This window comes from Phragmites australis, chromosome 4 (genome assembly GCF_958298935.1).
Source record: "Phragmites australis chromosome 4, lpPhrAust1.1, whole genome shotgun sequence".
Classification (NCBI taxonomy): Eukaryota; Viridiplantae; Streptophyta; class Magnoliopsida; order Poales; family Poaceae; genus Phragmites; species Phragmites australis.
In genome coordinates, this window is record NC_084924.1 from 4,379,923 (window position 1) to 4,403,883 (window position 23,961).

At 42.7% G+C, this 23,961-nt stretch overlaps 1 protein-coding gene across 2 annotated transcripts; it reads left to right on the forward strand.

Moving 5' to 3' along the window:
- Positions 1–724: 724 nt before the first annotated feature.
- LOC133915326 (upstream activation factor subunit spp27-like) lies at positions 725–6,521 on the forward strand. 2 transcript variants are annotated; one of them, XM_062358446.1, is made up of 6 exons: positions 725–1,152; positions 3,100–3,214; positions 3,333–3,504; positions 3,930–3,992; positions 4,071–4,234; positions 6,167–6,521. In XM_062358446.1, the coding sequence occupies exons 1-6, from the start codon at positions 782–784 to the stop codon at positions 6,287–6,289; spliced, it is 1,008 nt and encodes a 335-aa protein (XP_062214430.1). In that variant the 5' UTR covers positions 725–781; the 3' UTR covers positions 6,290–6,521. The 2 variants fall into 2 exon arrangements, with proteins under 2 accessions (XP_062214430.1, XP_062214428.1); XM_062358444.1 differs by lacking the exon at positions 6,167–6,521 and adding an exon at positions 4,792–6,142.
- Positions 6,522–23,961: the final 17,440 nt, after the last annotated feature.

Sequence of the window (23,961 nt, forward strand, 5' to 3'; positions counted from 1 at the left end):
TGTATCAGCATACGTCCTTTTATCGTGGCGTAATATTACCGTCGAATTTGTTTTACCCGCACACATCAAACCGTGAAAACAAATTGACGTCTTCTACTATAACTTTTCAAATTAGTAAACATGTAATCTATTTTTAGTCATACCCTTTTTTGACAAAGCATTCTCATCAGTAGTCATTTCAAAGCAATATTTTTAGAATTAGATTTTTCAGAGCTAGTATTTTTAGAAGCTAGTATTTTTAGAAGTAGGTTTTTCAAAAGTAGTATTTTCAGAGTAGTATTTTCAGATGTAGGTTTTTTAGAAATAGTCTTTTTAAAGTACACTTTTTAATTAATATAACCACACCTTACTACAAAATCAATTGCTTTTCAGAATCAATTCCCATGGACTAACCAAACCAGCAACCTCGACTTCTGCAACTCAGCCAAAAATATTATTTTATCTATTCTCAAGAAATATATGCTGGATACTACAGTTGTTATTGTCCAAGTGCCCAAAGCACGTTATTATGCCCACGCCACCCCCGTTCAAGCACCACTCGACACCAATTCTCACCAATTTTACCGTCGGAATCTCTTACTGTATTTCCCTAAAAAATAATGACATCATTTACCAATAGAGGGAGAAAGAAAATTGAAAAAAGCAAGCCAGCCTCTCATAGGACACGTGAGCGACGGTGGTGTATTTGGGCGGCCCAACGCCCGCCAGCCGCCACATTTCAGCCCACGCAAACCAAACCAGGCGAAACCCCGGCCACGGACCCCAAGCTGACCGTGCGGCGATGGTGTCGGACGCGGAGCTGGTGGAGCGGCTGCGGGAGGTGCTGCGGTCGTCGGACCTCAACACAACGACCACCGCCGCCCTGCGCCGCCGCCTCGAGGAGGACTTCGGCGCCGACCTCTCCCACAAGAAGGCCTTCATCCGGGAGCAGGTCGACCTCTTCCTCGCGGAGGTCGCAGCCAAGGCCGAGCCGGAGGACCCCGAGGAGGAGGCGGTGGTGCCCAAGGAGGAGGAGCCAGAGCAGGAGGAGGAGACGGAGGAGGGCGAGGGGGTAGAGGAGGAGGAGGAGGGCGAGGGGGAAGAGGAGGAGGGCGAGGGGGAAGGCGAGGAAGACGAGGATGGGGATAGCGGCGGCGCCTTGAAGAAGCGGCGGTGAGGGGCTTCTGCTCTGCGTCACTCCCCTGCATTTGCTGCCTCGTTTAGGGTTCTGTGGATGCGTCGTGTGGGCGAATCGTGGGCGAATGTGTCGGCTCTGTGCGTTTGGAGTGAGTATTTTGGTGCGAACAGTGATGCCGATTCCAGGGTTCAGCTCGGCATTCCTCCTCCAGGAGGGTTCTCGATCGCATTGCTTGCTGACTTGCTTTATGAAATCGTTTTTTTTTTTTTGGTTAGCGTTAGTGGTTTGATTTTGGCCGGATAATTGGGGTACTGGAAGATTTTTCATGTCTTTAGTATTCCTTGTTTACATTTGCATGAAGCTGGTGCACTTTTGTGATTTTAGTGCAGTCTGTCAGCTGTTTTATGGTGCTTTCTGCCTTTTGTGGCTTAGTTTCTTCCAAATTTGTTGTGCGAATTCCAAATGAAGCATCTGTCATTGCATTTTTTGTGTTTATTGTTTGCATAGCCTAGTCAGGATGGTTTAGAAATGCTTATGTTCGTGCGAGGTTGATGTATTTGTGAGTATAGTTCAGTGAATTCTGTATTCTGCTGTGGTGTTAGTTGTGCCTCCCACCTTTTGTGGATTTTTGTTTCATGCACTCTAGATTATCGATGTTTGTTTGAGCTAAAATCTATGAATATTTTTAATTGCTACTTGCTAGCACAATATCCTCATTCAATGGAGAAGCTGTAGTGATTTTACTCCCCAGCATTGCACCTTCCAACTAATTCATTTACATCCTAAAAAGCCTCGCCATATTCTTTGTGCACTGGGTAGTGTATTCTCCCCTATAAAGTATGGGGATCTCATGTCGGGCATAACCTGTGCCAGGCGCAAGAAGGCTGCCATAGGCGCCATAACTTCTGCAGGCCCAGTCCAGAGTTAAGTTAATTAAGTTTAGATTAAGATTGTTAAGATATACCGTTGGTTAGTTGGAAAGTTATCTCTAGATGAAGTCCTAGTCGAATTGGAAAGTTATCTCTAGATGGTATTATATAAGCTAGCCAAGCTGTATGGATTAATCAGGCAAGAATTAGTATTTTATCTTCTCAGTCACCTTAGCCCTGCCTCACCGGTGCAGTAGCCAATCACGGCTCCTCAGCTGTGCCAATGAGGTCCAGGGCTATGCCCACTCGCCCAGAAACACACCACGACTATCCCTCGTGATCTAATCCTTCCACAAATATCCCAACCTGTGACATGGGGTGTGAAATATTAGCTACTTGGATTGTGTTGTTGCTTGGATATCTTGAAAGATGATAGTAGTTATGGAGTGTATTCGCTTCTGTGCCTGAGAGAACATGGTTTTACTACAGTGAATTGAAAGGATGCGCTAGGGTTTGTTAGTTCCACAGACTCAATTTGTGGTGAACCAGTGGTTATTCTGATTAGGATGGAATATCAAGTTAATATCCGTAAAGTTCATAACTGGATACATTTGTTGTGATTCTCATTTATGCCAGTTAGTTTTGGTTTGATCCTCAATTTTCATTTTTTTTTATTCGCTATATTCCTGGACAACTCGAGATCATAGAGGAGTGGTTATTAAGTATGCAGTAAGATGGTAGCTGTCATCAGTTGGCACCACTGCTCCCTGACAGATTTGTGTAGTTCTGATACCATTGGGCTTATTACAGAGAATTGTTCTTATGCTTTCCCCCTGAATCTGTTGTCAATGAGGACATGCTATTATCCTTTCTGCTGTGCTTAGTTACTCTGGAACTGTAGTCTTACATGATTCATGATATTAAGAACCAAACTGACTCATCATCACTGCATGCATATTTATATGTTATATTTCTTGAGGTGGTTTTAAACTGTTGAACAGGTTTTACCAGCTCTGTTGTACATGCGGACAACTTTTCTTATTGGTAATGCTGTTTTTTTTCTGAATGATCACATCATGTTAAATAGGCCTTTCATTTTCTCAATGTTGGTAGATTGGATAAAGCTAATAACAATGGCAAGAGAAGGGGTGGTGGCTTTACGAAATTATGCAGCCTTTCCCTAGCACTTCAAGAGTTTGTCGGGACCTCTGAGTTAGCCAGGACAGAGGTAACACCATTTCCTGAATACTATCTTTCCATTTCTTTCATTGGATGAATGATGGATCGATTGATCGTGAAAAGGATATATCGTTGAGTTCTTTCTTGCTGTGCTTGTTTGCTTTCAGGTTGTCAAGAAGCTTTGGGCATATATTCGAGAAAATAATCTGCAAGACCAAAACAATAGGAGGAAGATTCTGTGCGACGAGAGATTGAAGAAGATCTTCAATGTCAATTCCATCGATATGTTCCAAATGAATAAAGCTTTGACCAAGCATATCTGGCCATTGAATTCTGAGGGTCTCTCTCTCTCTCTCTCTCTCTCTCTCTCTCTCTCTCTCTCAGTTTTGAACTAGTGCTGTGTCAATATTTTCCCTCTCCAAGCGTGGAGCGTGGAGCTAATAGAGCTTGCTGTGGAATGAACAAAGCAAATGATAACAGAGCTTGCTGTAGGATATGTTAGATACGACTTCACAAAGAAAATGCAGCTCTAAGAACTCTTCATGTGAGCTTAGATTGTGTCTGATTTATTTTCCACCTTTGTTTATTATGTTAATAGGCCCTGTGCCATTTAGCATATTTGCACAAGAGGAAAATGATGAGCTCCAGGTTCCATGCCCCATAATTAGATTACTATGTCGATTGATTTGGCTAACCTATCTCTAGTTTATATCAACCCCCATCAATTCTAGCTTCGAAGTACTTATTTTGCTATGATTTAACAGGTCCTGTCTCTCCTGACAGATCAACACCCAAAGAGAAGCCGCAAAAGAGGGACAGGAATGAAGGTTAGAAAATATTTACTTATTTTCCCACAATCATGAGTTTCTGTTCTCATTACACTGTTGCTGAAATGTCCTTTGCAGGAAAGAAGCAAAAGGGTGGCTCTTCAGGGTCTGGATCTGGTCTTCTTGCGCCCCTTCAACTTTCGGATGATTTAGTGAAATTTATTGGCACTGGTGAGAGTATATTATCACGATCGGATGTCGTGAAAAGAATGTGGGGCTACATAAAAGAGAACAACTTGCAGGTAAATTTTCTTTGTCTGGATATTGTGTTGCTGTCTGTACAATATAAATGTGAAATGCTTAGTCTCTTAAATACTGATTGATTAGAACGGTTTGGTTGTCTAAGTAGGAGATTCTTTTTGTGAACCTTAAGGCTTATTTCCATGCTTGGATGTGCATACCATCTGATCTTCTGTTTTTGTACTGTACTCATGCATTGTGTAGTTATACTCAAGGTTTTATTTGGCATGCTAGCTGTATGAGGTCTGCTAAACTAGAACTTTTGGATCCATTGTTATCATAAAATAATCTGGACCATATGAACTCAATAAATTTTGTTACGTAATGGATGATATTGCCCTGCTACGGCTAACAATATTTCGTACTACATAAGCATCTAGTGCCTTATTACCCTAGTCTGGAACTTTGGATCACCTGCATGTACCATATATATTCTACCGTATTCTTATTCACATGGCAATGCATAGAAGCCACCGCACCAGATGTTCTAGTGTAGCTGACATTCAAGATATATTTGCTTCCATGCCCTTGTTGATTTCAGTTGCTTTCCTAAAATTAGGCTGCATGGCTAAGCACAATGGGTGTTGCAGCCAGAATTCCAAATTACGGAAATCCCTATGGGTACTGGGAGTGGAAAATACTGGGGGAAGTATGCCATTTTGAGATTTTTTATTTGTTGTTTTGAACTCTATTTTCTATTTTATGTTGTTGGAATTTGAAAGTCGTTGGAACTTTTTAAATAAAATAAGAGCACAGAATGTGACCGGGGCCGGGCGCCCTAGGCCTGTAATCAGTTGGCTCCTGGCTCCCAGCCAAGGTCCGGGAAATAGTTGAAAAGTGGTTTCAAGACCCTGGTTACTGTACTGATTGTAGGTTCCGGCTTTCACATGACACATCACAGCCAAACTAAATTGCTTTTGCAAGTGTCAGGGGTACACTATTGACCATTCTATGGTTGCTGTTCTGCAGCCTCAGGCCTAATGACGCTTGTTACACATCCAAAGAAATGGTGTAATAACTCTGTTGGCTGATGTATGGTTTGTGTAGTCCACTGTCACCCTTTTCCAATGTGCTGTGAGCTTGTCTTTCCAAATAGTCACTGATTAGCCAAATCATAGTATGCTGTTGTACTCTGTCATCACTATCTTATACTTGTCACGAGGATTAGCTGCCCTCAAGAATGCAGACTTTTGTAGTTTTGTGGTGTCATATATATTGCTGTCACAGAGACCAAATGTTTGGAAAATAAAATTGCAATCGGGCTGCGCTGGTAAACAATGCCAGGGGTATTTCTGCGAAATAACATTGTCATTAGGGTGTGATACGCAAGGTAGGATACACACCCAGTCTCTCTGTGCTATATTTAGGCACGTAGGATATACGTTTCTTCATTTTTCTCTCTTCTAACCCACTTTTGTGTTGCACCATGGACAATTTTGTCATTTATTTTCTTGTCTTAACTAGCCCATCTGTAAAAAACGGTCTCAACATAGATACTATATTCCATAATTTCCATTTCCTCTCTTTGGAGTGTTACCACTACCAGTCCAACCCAGTTGCAATGTTGTTTTCCTAAATTTCAATCTTCGTGATGCTGTTGAGTTGTATTTTCCCTTCTTTTAATTACCAAAGCTGGAAAGCCCTAGACTATACAATCATGAAGTGGGGCTACTTTGAGAAGATCAAGGCATTGATTGAGTTGGACAATCTGGACCTGGAATTTTCCCTCTCTCTTTTTTTTGAGCTCAGCTTTTGCTCATGTATTTGCATGGCCCCTGAATTCTGTAGAGCTATTAATCATTGAAATTGAACATCTGGAAATAGGGAGGAAGAGTTGAACTACTCTTATCACTACCCTTTCATATCTTCTGTGTATTCTTTTTAATATAGCAAATTTGTTCTTAATTGCTTTCCTCATATTTCTGTGGTGGAAGGATCCTTCTGATCGGAGGAAAATAATATGCGATGAGAAGCTGAAGGATCTATTGCAAGTTGAATCATTCAACGGCTTCACGGTTTCGAAGCTGCTTGCCCCCCACTTTACCAAGACGAAGTAGCAACCTGCCATCCAGATCTGCTAAAACCCAAAAAGATGGGTGATTTTGTTTTGCAGAATGCGCATTCATGGAACACTTAGGAGCTATGTGAGAAGTGTGAGATTTTAACTAGTGGGAGTTGTTGCCACTTTTCACCCGCTATCAATAGTAGGTTCATCAATGTCTAAAGTTAACAACTGTTGACCAACCGTTTCGTTCTCTCCCAACATGTAGGGACATAAAATTATCTGTATGGCTTCTAGTGCGTTCTTTCTGAGTTTATGGCCCTCCATTTTTATGCTAAGGGTTGAGGATAAGATTGCTTGGTCTCCTCAAATGACTAGTGCTCATGCCGCCGTAAAGGCAAAGGGAAGGCACTGGCACTTGTCTCTTAGGATTGCACGGTTTGTGACTTGTGAATTGGGGTTTCCACTTTTCAGTGAATCTTTTATCCTTTTAGCTCCTGATATGGATGAAGTTTGTAGCCGTAGTGCACCCTCTTTTTCTACATCTTCCCACTGTCTTACTATTGGTTGCTCCTCCACTTGTTTAGGGACACGTGTATGGGTCTCACCTAAACTGCATCTGTTTTATCCTGTGGGAGGCAGAGCAGATTGCATGAGATATGCAACGGCTATTAACCGCGATTTGTGACATTTTCACCTACTCGTACCATTCGCGTTGGAGGTTCTTTTCTTCATGCGACTGTGATCAGATTCTAGGCCCTTTCCAGTACATTGTGCCGTCTTATAAACATCTTATACACTGACATTTAATCTTAGGACAACTTAACAGATAGCATGTACAATATATTGTCTTTTCAGTTGTCCTATAGTAATTCAATATTTTTTAATTTATGTATGGATCAAATAATAGATGTGATCTTCTGTAAATTCCACTTTGCAGCTTCTTCATATCACACGGTGCTTTAGATATTCTTCTAGGAATGATATATGCTATTTAATACCATGCATACAATGTTTCAAATAATTGTATGAAAAAAAAAACAGAAGGGCAAGTAAACATATCCATGTCGAATGTATTTCATAGTATTTAGTACATAAATAACTAAAAGAAATTACATGAAAATGTTGCTCAAACAAGGGCTAATTATTTGGCTTGTTCTGGATGCCAAATATGTTCGACTAAATCATTCCTAAGTTGGGTATGTGCGTCGCTCATGAATTGCAGCATTTCTCTACAATACTTTTGAAAAGCACATGCTATTCCCTACATGGACTTCTTCTGGTGGTAGAGCATATGGTAATCCTGCAGTCGAGTTTAAATCCAAAGGTGTGCTTGGTTGTCTTTCATCTTCAATAATCATGTTATGAAAAATAATGCAAGCTTGCATAATTTGCACAATGTCTACTCTTTTCCACATGCGTGTTGGACGCTTTGCAATGCTAAATCGATATTGCGGTACCCTAAATGCACGCTCGATATCTTTCCTTACACTTTCTTGCACTCGTGTGAACAATGTGTCCTTGTTTGTTTGAATGACGCTATTGTCTTCATAAAGGCGGCCCACTTTGGGTAAATTCTATCAGCTAGATAGTAATCGGTATTATATTGTACCCTATTAATAGAGAAATGCACTTGAGGCGTTTCGCCCTTCAACGCTTGTATGAACAGGGGCGATTGGTTCAATACGTTTATGTCGTTGTTAGCCCCGGCGACACCGAAGTAAGCATGCCATATCTGAAAATCATGTGTCGCAATTGCCTTGAGAATCACTGTAGAAGCACCTTTGTGACCACGGGTGTATTGTCCCCTCTATTGAACTGGACAATTTTCCTACACCCAGTGCATACAATCAATGCTCCCTAGCATACCAGGAAAGCCACGAGACCCATTGACATATAGTATGCACTTTGTTTCCTCCAATATAGGGGGGGGGGGTGCAAATACTCTGGACCAAACTTTTCAATCACCCCTTGTGCAAACTTTCCTAATCATTCCAATGATGTGCTTTTGCCAATCCTAAAGTTCTTGTCAAGTGCGTCTGTAGGGGTGCCATATCTTAACATATGAATTGATGATGTACACTTGATTAGTGGTGAGAGTCCTTCTCGATTGGTGGCATCTGTCCTTTAAGTGAAATATGGAGACCATTGATGTAGGGTAGCCACGATATGTAAGAAGAGTGACCTTCTTATCCATAACCTTGTGTGGAACATTAAGTCAGTGTAGGCAGGGGTCTCAGATAAGTATTGGGACACTAGCTCCTCATTGGCATGTTCATGATCCCTCGATATGTATATCCTGGTATTGCTTCGACGCCGAGATGATTTGACTCTTTCTCCTTCAAGTTGTGCCTTCAGCTTTGCCTCAATATGTGAAGCGATAGAGTCCAAGGCTTCTTGCTGGATCATGAATTCTTCTAAGTCCTCGTCGGGATCCAAAGACTCTAATGACTCAGAATCATCGAATTCATCTGAGGAGCAAGAGGATCCAGACTGGTGTGATATACTTGATTATGGTTGTCTTATAGCTTGCTCATAGCTTTTCGCATGCGCTAGTTCGCGTATAACCTTGCATCATGGGCTCGCAGCCGCCATAATTTATAGACTAGTAGTTCTTAATCGACTCGGATGAGAAAACACGTGAAAGCATAGCAGAGCGATTCCAAATCATACTCGAGAACCGTGATAATGTCAAACTCTATGAAAGTGATTAAGTTGGACTCTATTGATTCAACTTGGAGTTTACAAGAAAAAGTGATGGAAAGACTTGGACTTTATCATATTTCTAAAAGCAATACTGAACAAATACAAGCACATATTAAATGCACGAATAAATAGACCTAACTAGAGACAAATGACATATGTCCATAGTTTGAACTTTTCAACCAAATTAGAGACTAATACGAGGAGGCATAAATCTAGAACTATAGTTTTGACTCTTAAGACAAAACTGAAAGCAAACGAGTTCTCAAGGTACTAACAATGCTAGATCAGTGATCTCAAAGAACCTAAAAATAAGTGGCAAATGTACAATAATGTCAATATGTATTTTCAGCTACGTAGCAATCTGATAATAGTAAGCATGGGAACCAAAACAAGGGATAGATAGGATAGTCCAAGCATCATCTAAATATTTTGTAGGTCCCTTCAGCTACACGACCCTAAATTTACTAAACAATATAGAAAGAGAAAAGGGTTAGTTATACTGCTGCTACACACCTCCTATCCGAAAGCACGACTACCAAAAATCCTCCCTCATACTCTTCACAACAATCATATGCTCAGCTTTCTTATCCTACGGCATTCTACTTGTGTCAAATGTAAGGAGCAATTTATACGTTTCCATAAATTTTGATTCCTTATCATACATTTTGCCTTCTTTTCCAAGTAATTTGGCCTCCTTATTCTCCTATGCTGCAAGGTGGGTCAGTCTTGCTAATTCGTTCTTCTCGATGGCAATTTGTTGGTGTAACTCTAACACCTCAATGCGATCTTCCTTAGATTTGGCTTGACCTTCTCTCAACTTGTCAATCTCATCTATAGTTGATGAAGAAGGCTTCCCCTTTCCTTTCCTGCTACATTCGTCCTTAGGTTTCTTACACCCTCCTGGACACGAGAGATCAATAACCACATCAGCAGAGGATGTCAAGTCCATAGCCTCCTGCATCTCAGAATTCTTTCTTTTGTTACATCCATTAACATCCATTAAGGTCCTCATTATACACATGCCACTTTGGTTGATTTCAAAGAACCTTCCAACAAGCTATGAGTTTGAACTGACCTTCTTGAAAGTCGACCTCATAGAAAGTCATGGCTTTGTCCATCACCTGGTCATCAGACTCTCCACTAGCACGAAGTCATTCTGCTTTTGTAATATCCTAAGTTTTAGCATGTAAATTAATTACAAATTTCACTCCAAATTAAAAAATTTCTAATTATTTAAACCATTATAAAACTAAAAAAATATATTTGAAGTATATATACTCGTATGTATATATTCAAATATATTATTTGGCCTAAGTATTCCAAATAGCACCAAGACTATTTCTGAATTAATCTCTGCTTTAAATTGGTTCATATGCTTTGGTTTGAGATCTTTATAGTTCCTTGTGTGGAGATTTGAATTTGAATGTCTCTCAAATTCAAATCTACTCTTAGATTCTATTCAGCTCAAATCCAATTCAAATTCAAATCCTTTGATTCAAATCATCTTAGAAAGCTCAAGATTCAAGTTCAAATCATAATTCAATTTTTTTTTTGAAATGATCCTAATCCAAAGTCAAATTCAAATTCAAATCTCTCAATTGAATTTAATCCCAAAACCAATTTTCTTTTCCTTTTTCTTTTCTTCCCCGGCCGGATTCTTCTCTCCCTCCCTGTTTTAGCCCAAGCGCCAGCCGGGCTTGGCCTCTCTTCTCCTTGGAGCGGCCCAGCTAGTCGGCCCAATCGACCGTTTCCTCCCGCACGCGCTCGCCCCAGCTCCTGCGCCGGCTCGCCCCCACACGTGCTCCCACACCGCATATCTCTCGGTCATCCACGTGTCGCACATACAACCCCTTATCTGTCGCGCTCTCTCCTTCCTCCTCCAGCGTGACGCCGCACCTCGCTGTCTCTTGTCACCGTGACAGCCAGCGAGCCACTTGCTCGCTCTCTCCCATACCGCCTTGCTCTCCGCTCTTTCTCTCCCTCTCCACTCTCTCTCTCTCCCGCAGCCCAAGGGCCTGACGCCGCGCGACTTTTGGGCCCCGCCGTCCGTGGACGGCGCAGAGCGCCCACGCTGTGAGAAATATGGTGGGCGTCGCTCCGCCACCTCACCACCGCACTGCTGCTGATGACCGCACGATTTCATGCGCTGCACCTTCTTGCCGTGGTCCCTCTCCCTCTATAAATAGAGCCGTTCAACCTATCTCTCTCTCTCTATGTCCCCAAATCTCCGCCACAGCTCACACCACTACGCCATTCTCTCCACCGCAACTCCGCTATCGCCGACCTGCCACCACGTACTGCCAGGAGCGCTAGGAGGTTGTCGCTATCTCTGTGCTACCGCCTATCCACCTGGAGCCCGACGGGAGGCCACCCGCACCAAAGCCAAGTTGCTCCACCGCCACTGCATCGACACGCCGTCGGTCACCGTCTAGCTCCTCGCCTTTCCTGAGCGCAGTGAGCATCTCAGTCCCTTAGCACCCCCTCCTAGGTAGCATGTCACCGCTGTAGTGTCCTCCTTTCACATGGCCGCGTGAGTAGTCGTCGTTTGCTTCCGCCGCCGTGCTTAGCTCGCCGCTAGTGTGCCTTGTGCCTTTGTGTGTATGGCCGGCCTTCGTGCCGTGTTGCTTAGGGGCCTTAGGCCCTGTTCTTTGCACGTTGGCACCTCCCAGGGTAGGGGAGATGCTGCCCATTTTGTCCACGCTACTGCCCTCTCCTTCGACCACCGTCTGGTGCTGTTCTCGCCACCAACTGTCGTTGATGAGTCCCTTGACGTATTTCCCATAGTGCCTAGGTTGCCGACGTGAGCTTTCCGTTGAAGAACTCTGGTGGGGGTGCGCCTTCGGCAAACTCCCTCGTGCGCGCTGCCATGGATTCCTCTCCGCTGGCCATTTCTCCCTCCCCTCTGTCGCTCACGCGCCCGCGAGCCTGCGCGCTCGCGCAGACCAGCCAACTGGCTATAGCTCGGCCTGGCCAAGTGGGCCAAGGCTCGGCCCAATGGCTGGCTGGCTAGCCTGGTCGGACCAGTCGCCCAGTGGCCACATCCTGTGGGCTAGCCCAGCTTCTAAACCCATTAATCGGTAAGCCCAACCCGAGTTGGCCAGTACTGTGCAGCCTAAACCCGGTTTGGCCCATCCAAACTCGGACCTGACTCAGTCTGAACCCAATTTGGCTCAACTAGTACTGTTCATGTGGGTCCCATCGAATCACTATTCATGTGGGCCTAGGATACTGTTCAATGGGCCCCACCTATGGGTCCCACCTACAAATAGTATTATTTCATAATTTTTCAATTTAATTTTTGACTAAATCTTTTGGGAGCCATAACTTCTCCGTTCTGGCTCTAATTTCGATGATTCTTTCACTAAAATTCATCTAAAATTAAGATTTACTCATCTATCATATTGTGATATCTATTAGGACTCATTTAGCTTTCTATTTGGTGTTATTTGATTCTTCTTTAGTATAGCCAGTTGTTGATCATAGTCACCATTGTAGAATTACTAGAATTTTGTGAGTGCTACGCGGGAAATGTCAGGAGCGAGGAGGATCCCGACTACAACAAAGAATTTGAAGAAAACTCCAGTGAAGGCAAGTCCTATCTCTTTGATCATATTAAACATATGTTTTCAAATAATCTATATGATCAACTCAAAACTGGGCTTATATCGCATGTGTTGTGTATTACGCTTTTACAAACTGTTTGTAGTAGTTAATCCTATTAAACACTTGCCATACCATAAATGTTATCATCCCAAACACATATCACACTAGGATTACCTATTTTTATCTATATTAATGATAGACGACGTCTGGATATATAGCATGCTTATGATTGAATACGTCTCCTCATAGATGTCACTTTTAAAACACCTCTCCTCGGAGATAGGATTTATTGTTATCAGTGATAACTCATATACCATGAATCCTTGATGGTTGTGAATTCCGTGATGGTTGTGAAATTCTTGATGTCATGTGGGATATGGTGAGAGATATGTAAAAATAGGTGAAAACTGTTTTGGCAGGGGCAGGTAGAGTAGTACTCTGAACGAGAATGCTTTTGGGGGCTTGAGTTACCTTTGTGGTATTCATTGCTAGAAGATACCTGTCTTGGCCATTTAAGGACCGAGTCATTTCACATTCATGCCTTAGCAACTCTCGTGCAACCATACGTCCTGAATGGGTAAGAATTGACTTCTCCTTCACCGGACTGAGTTGGGCATCATACTAGGAGGCTGGGAGCAGCGAGCAGTCAAGTGACCATCTGTCACTCTAGTTGGAGGTTGCTAGTACCGGCCTAGGCTTAAAAAGGGGACGGGCCTTCAGTACATGGATTCTGGCGTTTGGGGGTAAATCTCGTAGAAAAGCTCAGCAGCAAAAGTGTTTGGAGAGTCTCGGTATGATTTGCTCCTCTGCTTGTAACAATTGGAGGCTGAGCATATCGCGTGGGTAAAGTTGTACAACCTCTACAGAGTGTAAAACTGTTCGAATAGTCATGTCCACGGTCATAGACATGCGAAGACAGAACCTTTTTGACTAGACTCTGGGTGCTTGTGTCTTGATGAGTCACTATGTGGACTAGATGTCTGTGTGATGAGGTTCATAGCTAAATCCGTCAGGATCTGTGTGGTACTGGAGGTACACCAGATATGATGAAAGGTACTACGGAGTGAGGTGTAGCCCCTCCCAAGACCGAGAAACCACTAAATATAGTTTGTTACCTGATTTTGAACTATTTAAACTATTTTAAAGTCAATATAGATGATATAATTGGATACCTTCATAAACTACTTTACAATTAAACTAAACCATAAAGCCTTACTCTTGAATCACACCTTTATGTATCTATCAAAATCTTTGAAGTGGTATAGAGCTTGCTGAGTACCTTCCGTACCTATTCTTATTGTCATTCAGATGAGGAAGCCGATGCTGACTTCGTCAGAGGTAAAGGCAAGAATGAAGAATAGTCTTAGAAGTCGCACCGCACCCTAAGCTGCTTGTGGCTTGGGCTTTTGCTTTTCACTGTGTTTTGTTGGCCTCTCGACCAGGTTTGTAATATGGAGTATAGTTCGTAAGCCTTTTGTGCTATGTAACCTTAATAATTATGTATGAAATTTGACTGTGATACTACAACTATTATATTGTACGTAGCAGCTACTTAATCTAGGAACTAATACTGGAGGCATAGGAGAACCTGGGTTCGGGGTCTTACAGCTTTCATCCAAGAGCCTTGAAAGGCATTCACACTTCTGTTCACTCGATACCACTGTTCCTTCAGTTGCTTAATTTCTCTCTTTCGATTATTTGGGGTCGTGCTATTGACAATGGCAGTTATTGCTCTCCACTATTGATCATCTCTTCTAGTTCCCATGAATCGGATCGTTCGAGTTTTTCAACCAAGCACTAACCTGCATTGTAAATAGAGGAGGTTAGAGAAAGTGGATAAGTATTTAGAGAGTTAGATAGAGAACTGAATGGGAATAAGCAGGGTGTTTACCAATATCATTGTCTCCTCTGGTGTCCATATCATCCTCCTCCCAGACCTACTGTCTCCATTATCTTTTTTTAGAACGTGCCTGGACTCCCTCCATTGTTATCAATATTGTAAAGGTCCACAACATGACTAGTCTGCAAGCCAGGAGCTGAATGTGGTGCCTCAAATGGAACATATGGAGCAGCACCTCCACCGTAATGAAAATTACTTGATATGGGTGGCTGATGAAGAATGTCTTCATGAAGGGTGTAGTTCGATGAATGTTGAAAGTAACTAAGGAAACCATTCCATTGGAGAAATAATGGGTCCGAACTTGTAGTGCAATTAGTCACAATGCAGCAAATCAGACAAGAAAATTGCAATCCAAACAAATAATATTGACACAAATGTAGCAAATTTGAACTTTGCTAGATATATAGGAGAACCAGTTCAATTTTACATAGTAATTCCACCATTTCTCCATGTATTTACCTTTTATACCATACATAATAAAAAAGTTTTGCTCCTTGGAAAGGTCCTGAAGAGGTACACAGTAAGCATGATAGCTTAGTCCAGAATTAAATTTGTCGTCGTGTCCAAACATTAACGAACGCTGAGCATGCAACCACACATGATGGTTACTTCTGTTTACTTTTATTATAGAGTCTGCAAGGTTATTTTCATTATCCTTTGACTAACCTTTGTGTATCATCAATCATAGAAATCAGCGTCATCACCATGGCACACATGACACTTCCAATATGCTGAAAATAATTGGGGCTCCATATAACCAGACAAACAACAAACAACTATAGTTTTAGTGATTAATGTAATTTTTTGGGTAAACATCGAAATATAGTCATACCAATCCTCTTGGATTGTAGTGTTGGTGGTATTTGGATCTGAGGTCTACACAACGGGAGGAGAAAAGTTGGAAACAAAGGTAGGAGCCATGGGTGACCATGTAGGGGCTGTGGAGCTCGACCTTGGTGTGGCCTGCAGTTCTGGTGCCGGTGGTGGAGCATGCGCTTGGTGTGGCGCAGCCATCTTTGATTGACGAGGAATCCTCGTGGGTTGGGGCTTCATGGAGGAGCGCAGTGGGATGGGGCGTTGAGGAGGGGTGTCGTTTGGGGCGGCAAGGAGGGGCACCATGGACTGGGGCATCAGTGAGGGTTAGAGCGTCATGGAGGGCTCCGCGGGTTTGGGTGTCGTAGATTGGGAGCAGAGGAGCTCGGGGTGGCCGGTTGATGTGAGAGGTGGAGGTGACAGATGGATGAGGGATACAAAAACAATAGGGAAAATGGCGCAGCTTGGCACCATGAATCGATTTCACGCTCGGGGTTGGAGGGAACAAGGAATTCACGTGCGAGATGGGAGGGAAGATGGAGTTGGCGCAACGGATCTGTGGAAGAGAGAAAATCGGCTTCCACGGCAACAACCAGGCGTACAACATTGCAGTGGCCGTCTCTTCGAGCGATTTTTTTTATGAGTCGGTTGCCTCAGGAAACAATGAATTCTCTCTCTCCTCTATCTCTTCCAAATCAGTAAAAAAATCCTACGTGGTATTGCATGGATTGACCTATGAGACTACTAACTTGTACCAATGTACTTGCCCTAAGAGGTGCACATTGCACAAGTAGAATGTGAATCTGATAAGGTCGGAGTCTATTCTATTTCAGCTATTCGGTTGTGCATTGTCGTCTTCGGTCCTTGTCACTGTTAGGTGGTGGTTGCCAGGATCTGCCCATGTGAAGTGGGGTCACTTCATGGAAATGGAACTGAAGCCTCCTCATGCCCTTGTGCAACCGAATCTCCGATTCTTCAGAATCCATTTATACTCATTCTCTTGGTCAGATTTCTTCATCAATTGTTATGAAGATGACATAAACTTCAGGTGGTGTTGGTATTTAAATACCCAGAGAGTTTCTACGTGAAGGACATGAACAACAAGTTTCTGAAATGGAACTGATGGTTCTTGATAAATGTGAGGAACGGAGGTAGCAAAGCATATTGACGTCTCAGTTGAGTTGCACGGATTCTAGCGTGCATACCGTCCATATCTCTAAAGATTGGGCCAAATTCCAACCGACCGAGCTGAGGGTGAATCATATTTGCAGGAGGACGAAAAGAAAGATCTGGTGAGAGACCGCCAAAGATTGGTGCCGAGTGCCATGTGGCCCGTGCACCCGTCCCGTCGCCCAAATGGCCTACATTTCACCCTCATCGTCTGTCATCCTTTCTTCGGTAAAGTTCAGTTGACGACGACCTCAGACATTTCAGTTTCTCCAACTCTCTGCTCCACTAAAGCTCGCTTTTCACACGAAACTAAAATGGGGATGGTATACCTATCAGTCATCGAACTTGTTCAGTTATGCTACTCAGATTTGAGAAGAGGATCCAAAATTTGAATACTCTATAGCACCGCTAAAAATTTATGCGTTCCAAACGAGAAGATACTAGATCAATGCATTTTTTGGTAACATTCTGCAAGTGTGTCCGTGTGAGAGAGAGCTAGGCTTAGAGCATCTCTAACTGCTACTTATATTTGACCCCGTATTCCTCGTATTCGGGGGCTCCTCATCTAGATTCTACGCCCACTTCTCAGCGCGTTTCAACCGATCCCTCATATTTGATCCATATATTAAAATCACCTTTATTTTGTTAATATCTTTATAACCCTCTCTCCCCGAGCTCCTCTTTCTCCTCTCTCTCTAGAGCCTCTCTTCCAACACCGACCCGACCTCCCTCTCTCTCCCCGCTCCTTCTCTCTCCCCGACCTCTCTCTCCCCGAGCTCCCTCTCTCCACGCCTCCATGGCGCGAGCGCGCGGGTGCGGGGGTGACAGCGCAGCGCAGCGCAGGCGGGCGGGTGGGTGCGAGGCAGCGCGCGGCACGACGGAGTGGTATGGGGCCATGCAGCGGGGCCGTGTGTGGGTAGGACGGCGCGGGAGGGGACCAGCCGCAGATGAGGGGCCGGATGAGAGCCCCTAGATGTGGGGGATGAAGGAGGAGATTTGGGGCTTTTTAAATAAAGAGGGCCGGATGAGAGGTCGGTACGAGATAATTTTTTATCATCAGTCCTTAAAAATAAGGTATAGGATCGGATGATGGTAGATTGAGATGCTCTTACTCTTATTTTTTAAGGCAATTTTGTGCTAATCCCAAAAAATAAGGGAAAAATGGGGAAAATCCAGGACCAGACAGGAAGGAGGAGATGTCAAAGCCAACATCTTTAGGCAGAAAGATAAGGATAAAGCGTGTCCGCCGTGGAGACTTGATGGCGTTTCCTCGCTTGCTCAACTCCAGTGTTAGGCTTCAAAAAATAAGCCATGCAAAAGTCAAACACTTTTTTTTTTTGTATAAAATGGAAGAGTGGCTGGAAATTGGCAACTGACCAAGCAACCTTTTTTATCCCACCTTTACCGGTCCTCGTCCAAGTGCAGTACAGGTTTTGTACTTGCTTTCTTATCTCTCTTCTCCATGTGATGAAAATGAAATATCCAAGGCAGACTTCTCTTCCATATTGAATCAAGAGGATGTTTGCCAGAGCTGTGGATTCAAGATCTATATTGAATCCGAGTAAAGCCTTCAAATAGGATAGCTTCATACTTTTTAAGCAGTCTGATCCGTAGAGACTATTTTCATCACAATATAAATTTATAAAGCAGACAAAAGGATGCTCCATAAAAACCTGATTCATATAGTTGAAAATAATTACCCACTATTATCTCTTGATAATACCCCTCTCAACCGTTCATACGCCGCCTAGTCGCTTAGCATCATCCTCCAGCTAGCCATCGCCCACCTCTACTCTCTTTCCAGTTGTCCACCTCCCAACTCCAATAAATCTACTATGAAACTAAAGCTCTCTCAAACAAGATTTTATAGAAAGTACTAAATCACAGGGGAAAATCATAAGCTATGTGTGAGATGGATGGTTGAAACCATGCAATTTGAGAAACACGTGATGTGGAAAATTAATGGTGTGGAAAATATTCACAAACTGCAGTCATTGTGTAACTGGAGTGGAACAGGAAAAGGTACATTTTGTCACGGTATGTGTTTTCTCTTCATAACCATGAGATTTCAACTACTACGCGTCAAAGGGCCGGACTGTTCTATATGTTATCAGGTCTTGCTAATCCTCCATCATTAGCTGGCGAATCTTGTGGATATGTTCTGAAGATTCTGAATGTTTGTGATAATATAATGCTAATTGCTAACAAAGAACTTCATCATAAATGGTCGCATGAATTTTGAGGACAAAATTTCCCAGAATAGTGTATTCACCTATGAGAATTTTGCTGCTTACCACAGGGCATGGATATTGTATTTCAAACTAGAATAAGTACTTTACGAAACATAAATTAGAAAAAAAATACTTTATTTTCTAAATTCATCACTCTACTAGTAGACGACTCATTGAAATTCCGGAGAAGTAGCGAGGGAAAATTTGACCCTCTCCCGAGTTATACGTCAGATGAAAAGCCTCTGCATAATCAGCAAGGAAAAGGACGAGCTCAGCCAATTCGCAATCACAGAAAGGCATCAAATGCTGCTCATACAATTGGCGAGAGCTAAAGAGCACTTAATCAATCAGGGAATCCAATTTCAGCACTAATAATGCTCTTCTTTAGGGCAGAGCAATCCACGTTTTGCATTTCTAGCGGCATCTACTTGTCTTATCATCTGTCTTCCTCCTTTCGGTGGTGGCTCGACAGACGAGAGATTCGCCAGCCTGTACGTCCAAAGTGCTCAACTTTTGTTTGCTTCAGAACCCAACCCAACATTGTCAGGGATCTATATCTTCTCTTGGATTCTCATCTCATTTTATTGGAGGCCGGCATTGGAAATCAATCCTTGATGAACAATTGTTTTCAATGGCAATCTCTTCGGTGATCAGCGCTTAGTATACCTAAGGATTTGGTGACTTTTTAAACTTTTGAGTGAATTACATAAAACTATAAGTATTATACACTAATTTAATATAAAATCTAATTTTAATTGGATTTACTCAAAAAATTATCTTATGTTTCTCAAAAATCCTAGAACTTTTTGTTTGTATTCCATAATCCATGCGCAAACCATTTTAATTGAATTCACCTAAAAAATATGTGTACAATTTAAACTAAATTCTCTAAAAATGCTACTTTTATAACTCCTAATAATCGTTAAGCCCTCAAATAAAATCCAAAAAATATGGGACAGTTTACTACATTTTTCTTATATTATGAATTAATTTCTCAAATTATTTACAACCCTAGGTTATATGATTAAAAAATGAGTTCTTTTGTAAGTATATAAATGGAACGTTACGAAGAAACTCACATTTTCACATATAACCTAAGGCTAAAAATAATTTTATAAATTATTCCATCATATAAGAAGAATATTAGTAAAGTTTCCTATATTTTTGAAATTTTATTTGATGCACTAACAATTGTTACGAGTTATAAAAGTAGTCTATTTAGATAATTTTAGTTAAAATTTACATAGGTTTTTTAGGTAAATCTAATTAAAATAGGTTGCACATGGATTATGGAACACATGCAAAAAGGTCTAGGATTTTGGAGAAATATAAGACTATTTTTTGAGTGAATCTAATTAAAATCGAGTTGTGAAACTAATACAAAATATTTTTAGTTTTATGTTACAAATAGTACAATACTTATATTTTTGTGTAATTCACTCATATTGTTTCAAAAATCTCAATACAATATGCATACGTGCACACTCACGTCAGCACAAACGTACTCACACAACCCTAGTAGCAAAAGGTACAATCCCTCAAGTAACCACACAAACTAAGACTTATTTCTTAAGGAACTATATCTAATCAAGAGGTGATGAAAACTATTTATGTACGAACATATTAATCGCCTTTCCTAATTTTTGGAGCATCACCTATAAACGTAGCATATAAAAATATTAAAATTGGTTGGTGCATAAAACCACAAGAACAACAACTTTACACGACAACGTTCATGATGCTTTCAAAGTGGCCACGGCTCAGACGTGACATTTCTGTATCTGGTTGGAGATATCAAGCAATCCACATTCTACGGCCTGGATAACAGAAGGCAGGTTCAATGGATTCTCGTTGTTTCCATCTCTCTCGAGGTCTCAAAGAGTGACATCGACCTCTATCCTTAGCCAGCTGCAGCCAATGATACTGTCTTCTTGGTGAGCAAACACACTGAGTGCACTACTACGAAACCATATATTACTGCTGGTTGTAAAGGGTATTTCACTGTAGGTTTTGTATCCAGTGCTGACTGATCAGCAGTAAAAGTCCAAGCCAATCATTACCGGTTGTACAACTTAGCAGTGTTGCCCCTTCCAGAAAAAAAAAATGAGTCGTCTCGACTCCAAACCGACTTGGCTGCCGCTCCCATCACCGTTCAACGCGGTGCTCCCGCCGGCGCTACCGGTGGGCACCACTACCACTGGAGAGGAAGCCGTCGTCGTGCCTGTGTTTCAGCCCCCACCGTTGGGTTCCAAAGCCGCCCAAGCGCTTGGTTGGCAATGAGCTTCTCGTTAGAGGGGAACCCATCGATGAGCGGTACGTCGGTGGAGCTCGGTCTTGCTATCGCCACTGCCGCTGCACAAGAAAACACGGCGGCATGAAGGCCACCGCCACAACACACACGTGTTCGTGGTCACCTACTGATAGCGCATGCCTCCGGGAGGATCCACCAACCACTAGAGGGGGACAAGCTAAGTGCCAAGCGAATGTCAACCAGCTCTAGATCTGGACACCCCTGTCGGGCTCCAACCCCCCTGCCGCAGCTAAAGCCAGAGGTGCCAGGCAATGTGGAGGTCTCGGGGGGGGGGGGGGGGACGGGGGCTGGGGAGAGCTAGGTGAGGAGCGACGATGTGGGAGCTGGAGCAACGGAGGGGCGGCGACAGGGGAGCGAGACCACGCGCGGCGGGGGAGTAGGGGAGCGGTGGCACGGGAGCATGAGGAAAGGAGAAACTAGAGAGGTGAAGTGAAACGAGGAGATAAGAAACAACAGCTGAGAGAGAGAGATAGGGAGCTGAACGTGAACTCTCGCCCAAAACTTGAATTTATTAAAATTTCAGGTCCTATCCAAGTTTGACTATCAATTTGTATTAACAACCGTCTGTCACTGCCAGTTCGTAAAGCTACCAGTTTTTAGTGATCCAATATTAATAAGACGACACATAAGATTATTTCTATAATAATAGTAGATGAAAATGCCATCAACTAGTTATTAGTCATGTATTCTCCCGGTTCGTAAAAATATGACCTTTGGATCATCGAACAGTGTACAATATAACTTTTATCATTATTTTGTGCATCTAAATGATAGTAAAAATCTTGAAATTACTATATTATGAAAATATTTAAGGTGCCAAATCCAATGATATTGCTTTAATAGGACCGATAAAAACAATTCTTTTCAAATTAATGATCAAAATTAAAGAAGTTTGACTACACACTCTCTAAAAATTGACCTATTTACACACAAAGTGGGAACTAACCGGTTGAGTCTGACCTGGAATTCCATATAGCTGCAGACATGTCCTCCTCTATATCATTTTTTTGCCTTCAGAAATTTTTACAACTCTGGGGTTGAATTTCGTGTTTCACGGGATATGTCCCCCCAAAGTGACTTAGCTGGGTTAAGATTTTCTACTTTAATCAGTGAGTTTAATTACCTGGTAAAAAGAGTTGGGTTAGGTCATGGAATTGAAATTGTGGCTAAGTAAACCATTATATGGATAGGTGAAAACAAGGATTAAAATTTCGCCGAAATGAAATTTTGAGAATTTCGAAAATTTTAGAAGATAATGAAATATCTAATTCAATTTTTTTAATAATATGTGAGACATTCAGCGCAGATGATAGAAAATTAACCAAAATTTTAATAAAAATTTACGATTTTTGGTCTTTTCACCGGGGAAAAAAACTTGTAAAATAAAATTGAAATCTCTAGGTGGTGGAAAACAGGAAAAGCCCATCTCTCTCCCAAAAGATTGACGCAAAAACGATGTATGGATTCCTGCTGCGCGGTGAAAATAAAACTAAAATGGAAAAGACTAGGTGGCGCGCACGTACGTGTCGCGCGGCGAGCGGAGACCGTACGCCATCAGATGCGGCGAGCCGATGTCGCGGCGCTAGCTTAGGAAGGGGCGGGCGCGGTGACCAGGGTGAGTGCGTGCCGCGTCACCGCGCTCGTCCGAGCGCCCCGACAGCGTACACGTGGGCGGGGGCCCTCGGTAGCGGACGGTCCCCGTTGCTCCTTTGCCCGGAGGATTATCTGACCAATCCATTCCACGTCAGCGTGGTAGCATAAGAATCGGCTCCAAGGCGGTGTAACATTTGTGTGCGTCCAGTGCGAAAGTCTGTATCACGCTTCCTGAGATTGTGGTGTATCCGTATCTCATCGACGCGTGTAGTGAACACATAAGCGGTGACGAATTTAAAATAAAAATAATAGAGCGTCTTACTTATTAAGTTATATATATATAGTATATGATGTATTATTAAAAATTAAAAATTACTCGATGTCTTGTGCGTCCTTAAGGTGTAAGTTAGATTTGCTCATGTACACAAGTGGTTTGTGTAAATATGTGTAACGGTGGGTCTTAGCTTGCAGCTCTATTAGGGAGAGAAAGTGGAGGGAAAAAAGCGAAGATACAGATAGAGATAGAATCACTCTGGTTAGATTTAACATTTCGGTATTCTTAATGTCACATGTAAATATATGGTGCCCAACAAATTAAAAAAATTACTACTACTCAGTACTTATTTAAGAGAAAAAGATCTTCGTATAAAGTCATACAACGAAACATCCAGAACGTATTATGGCTTTGCACCACCGGCTTGGATTTCCACCGCGCCGGACAACCGGAGGAAAAGGAAATGGCAGGACCGCCGTACTTTAGAGCGTTGTTCATGCTGTCAAACCAAACAAAAATCTTATAGGATGGAAATGACTTTTCTACGTTCTAAAAACTGGATAATAAGATGAGGAGCTCCTGCCGCGCGGCGACAAACCGTGCAGCCCCCTCTGAAACACCCATCCACCACCCGAACCGATGGGCCTCGCCCGTGAGATCAGGGAAGACACAATGGAGAGAGAAAGAATAATCATAATCATAATCATCCACGGAAGATTTTATATTACCTGGTCACGCAAGCTTTAAGATGATGATAACTCTAGACTTAAACACACGTATGTTACTTGCACGAAACGTAAGCTAAACAAGCTGCTGCTGAAAGGGCCGCATCGCCAATATAGGAGAAGATGAGGGTTTTTTACGCGAAAAGTCGAGGGGGGCAAGGGCCGGAGTGTGAAATGTGAGAAGCGTGGGGGCCTGTGTGGGGAGCGTGAGAAGCGGTAACTCGAGACCGCACCGATCGAATCATCAGGAAGGAGAGGGAGAAACGCTGGCCGACGCGACGTGAGGAATCGGCAACGCAGCGTGGTCTCCCCCCCCCCCCCCCTCTCTCTCCTCCCATCCTGCGGTCCAGCTCGCAGATTCCGTTCACCCGCCCGCCGCTGCCCGTCTATATATGCCGCAC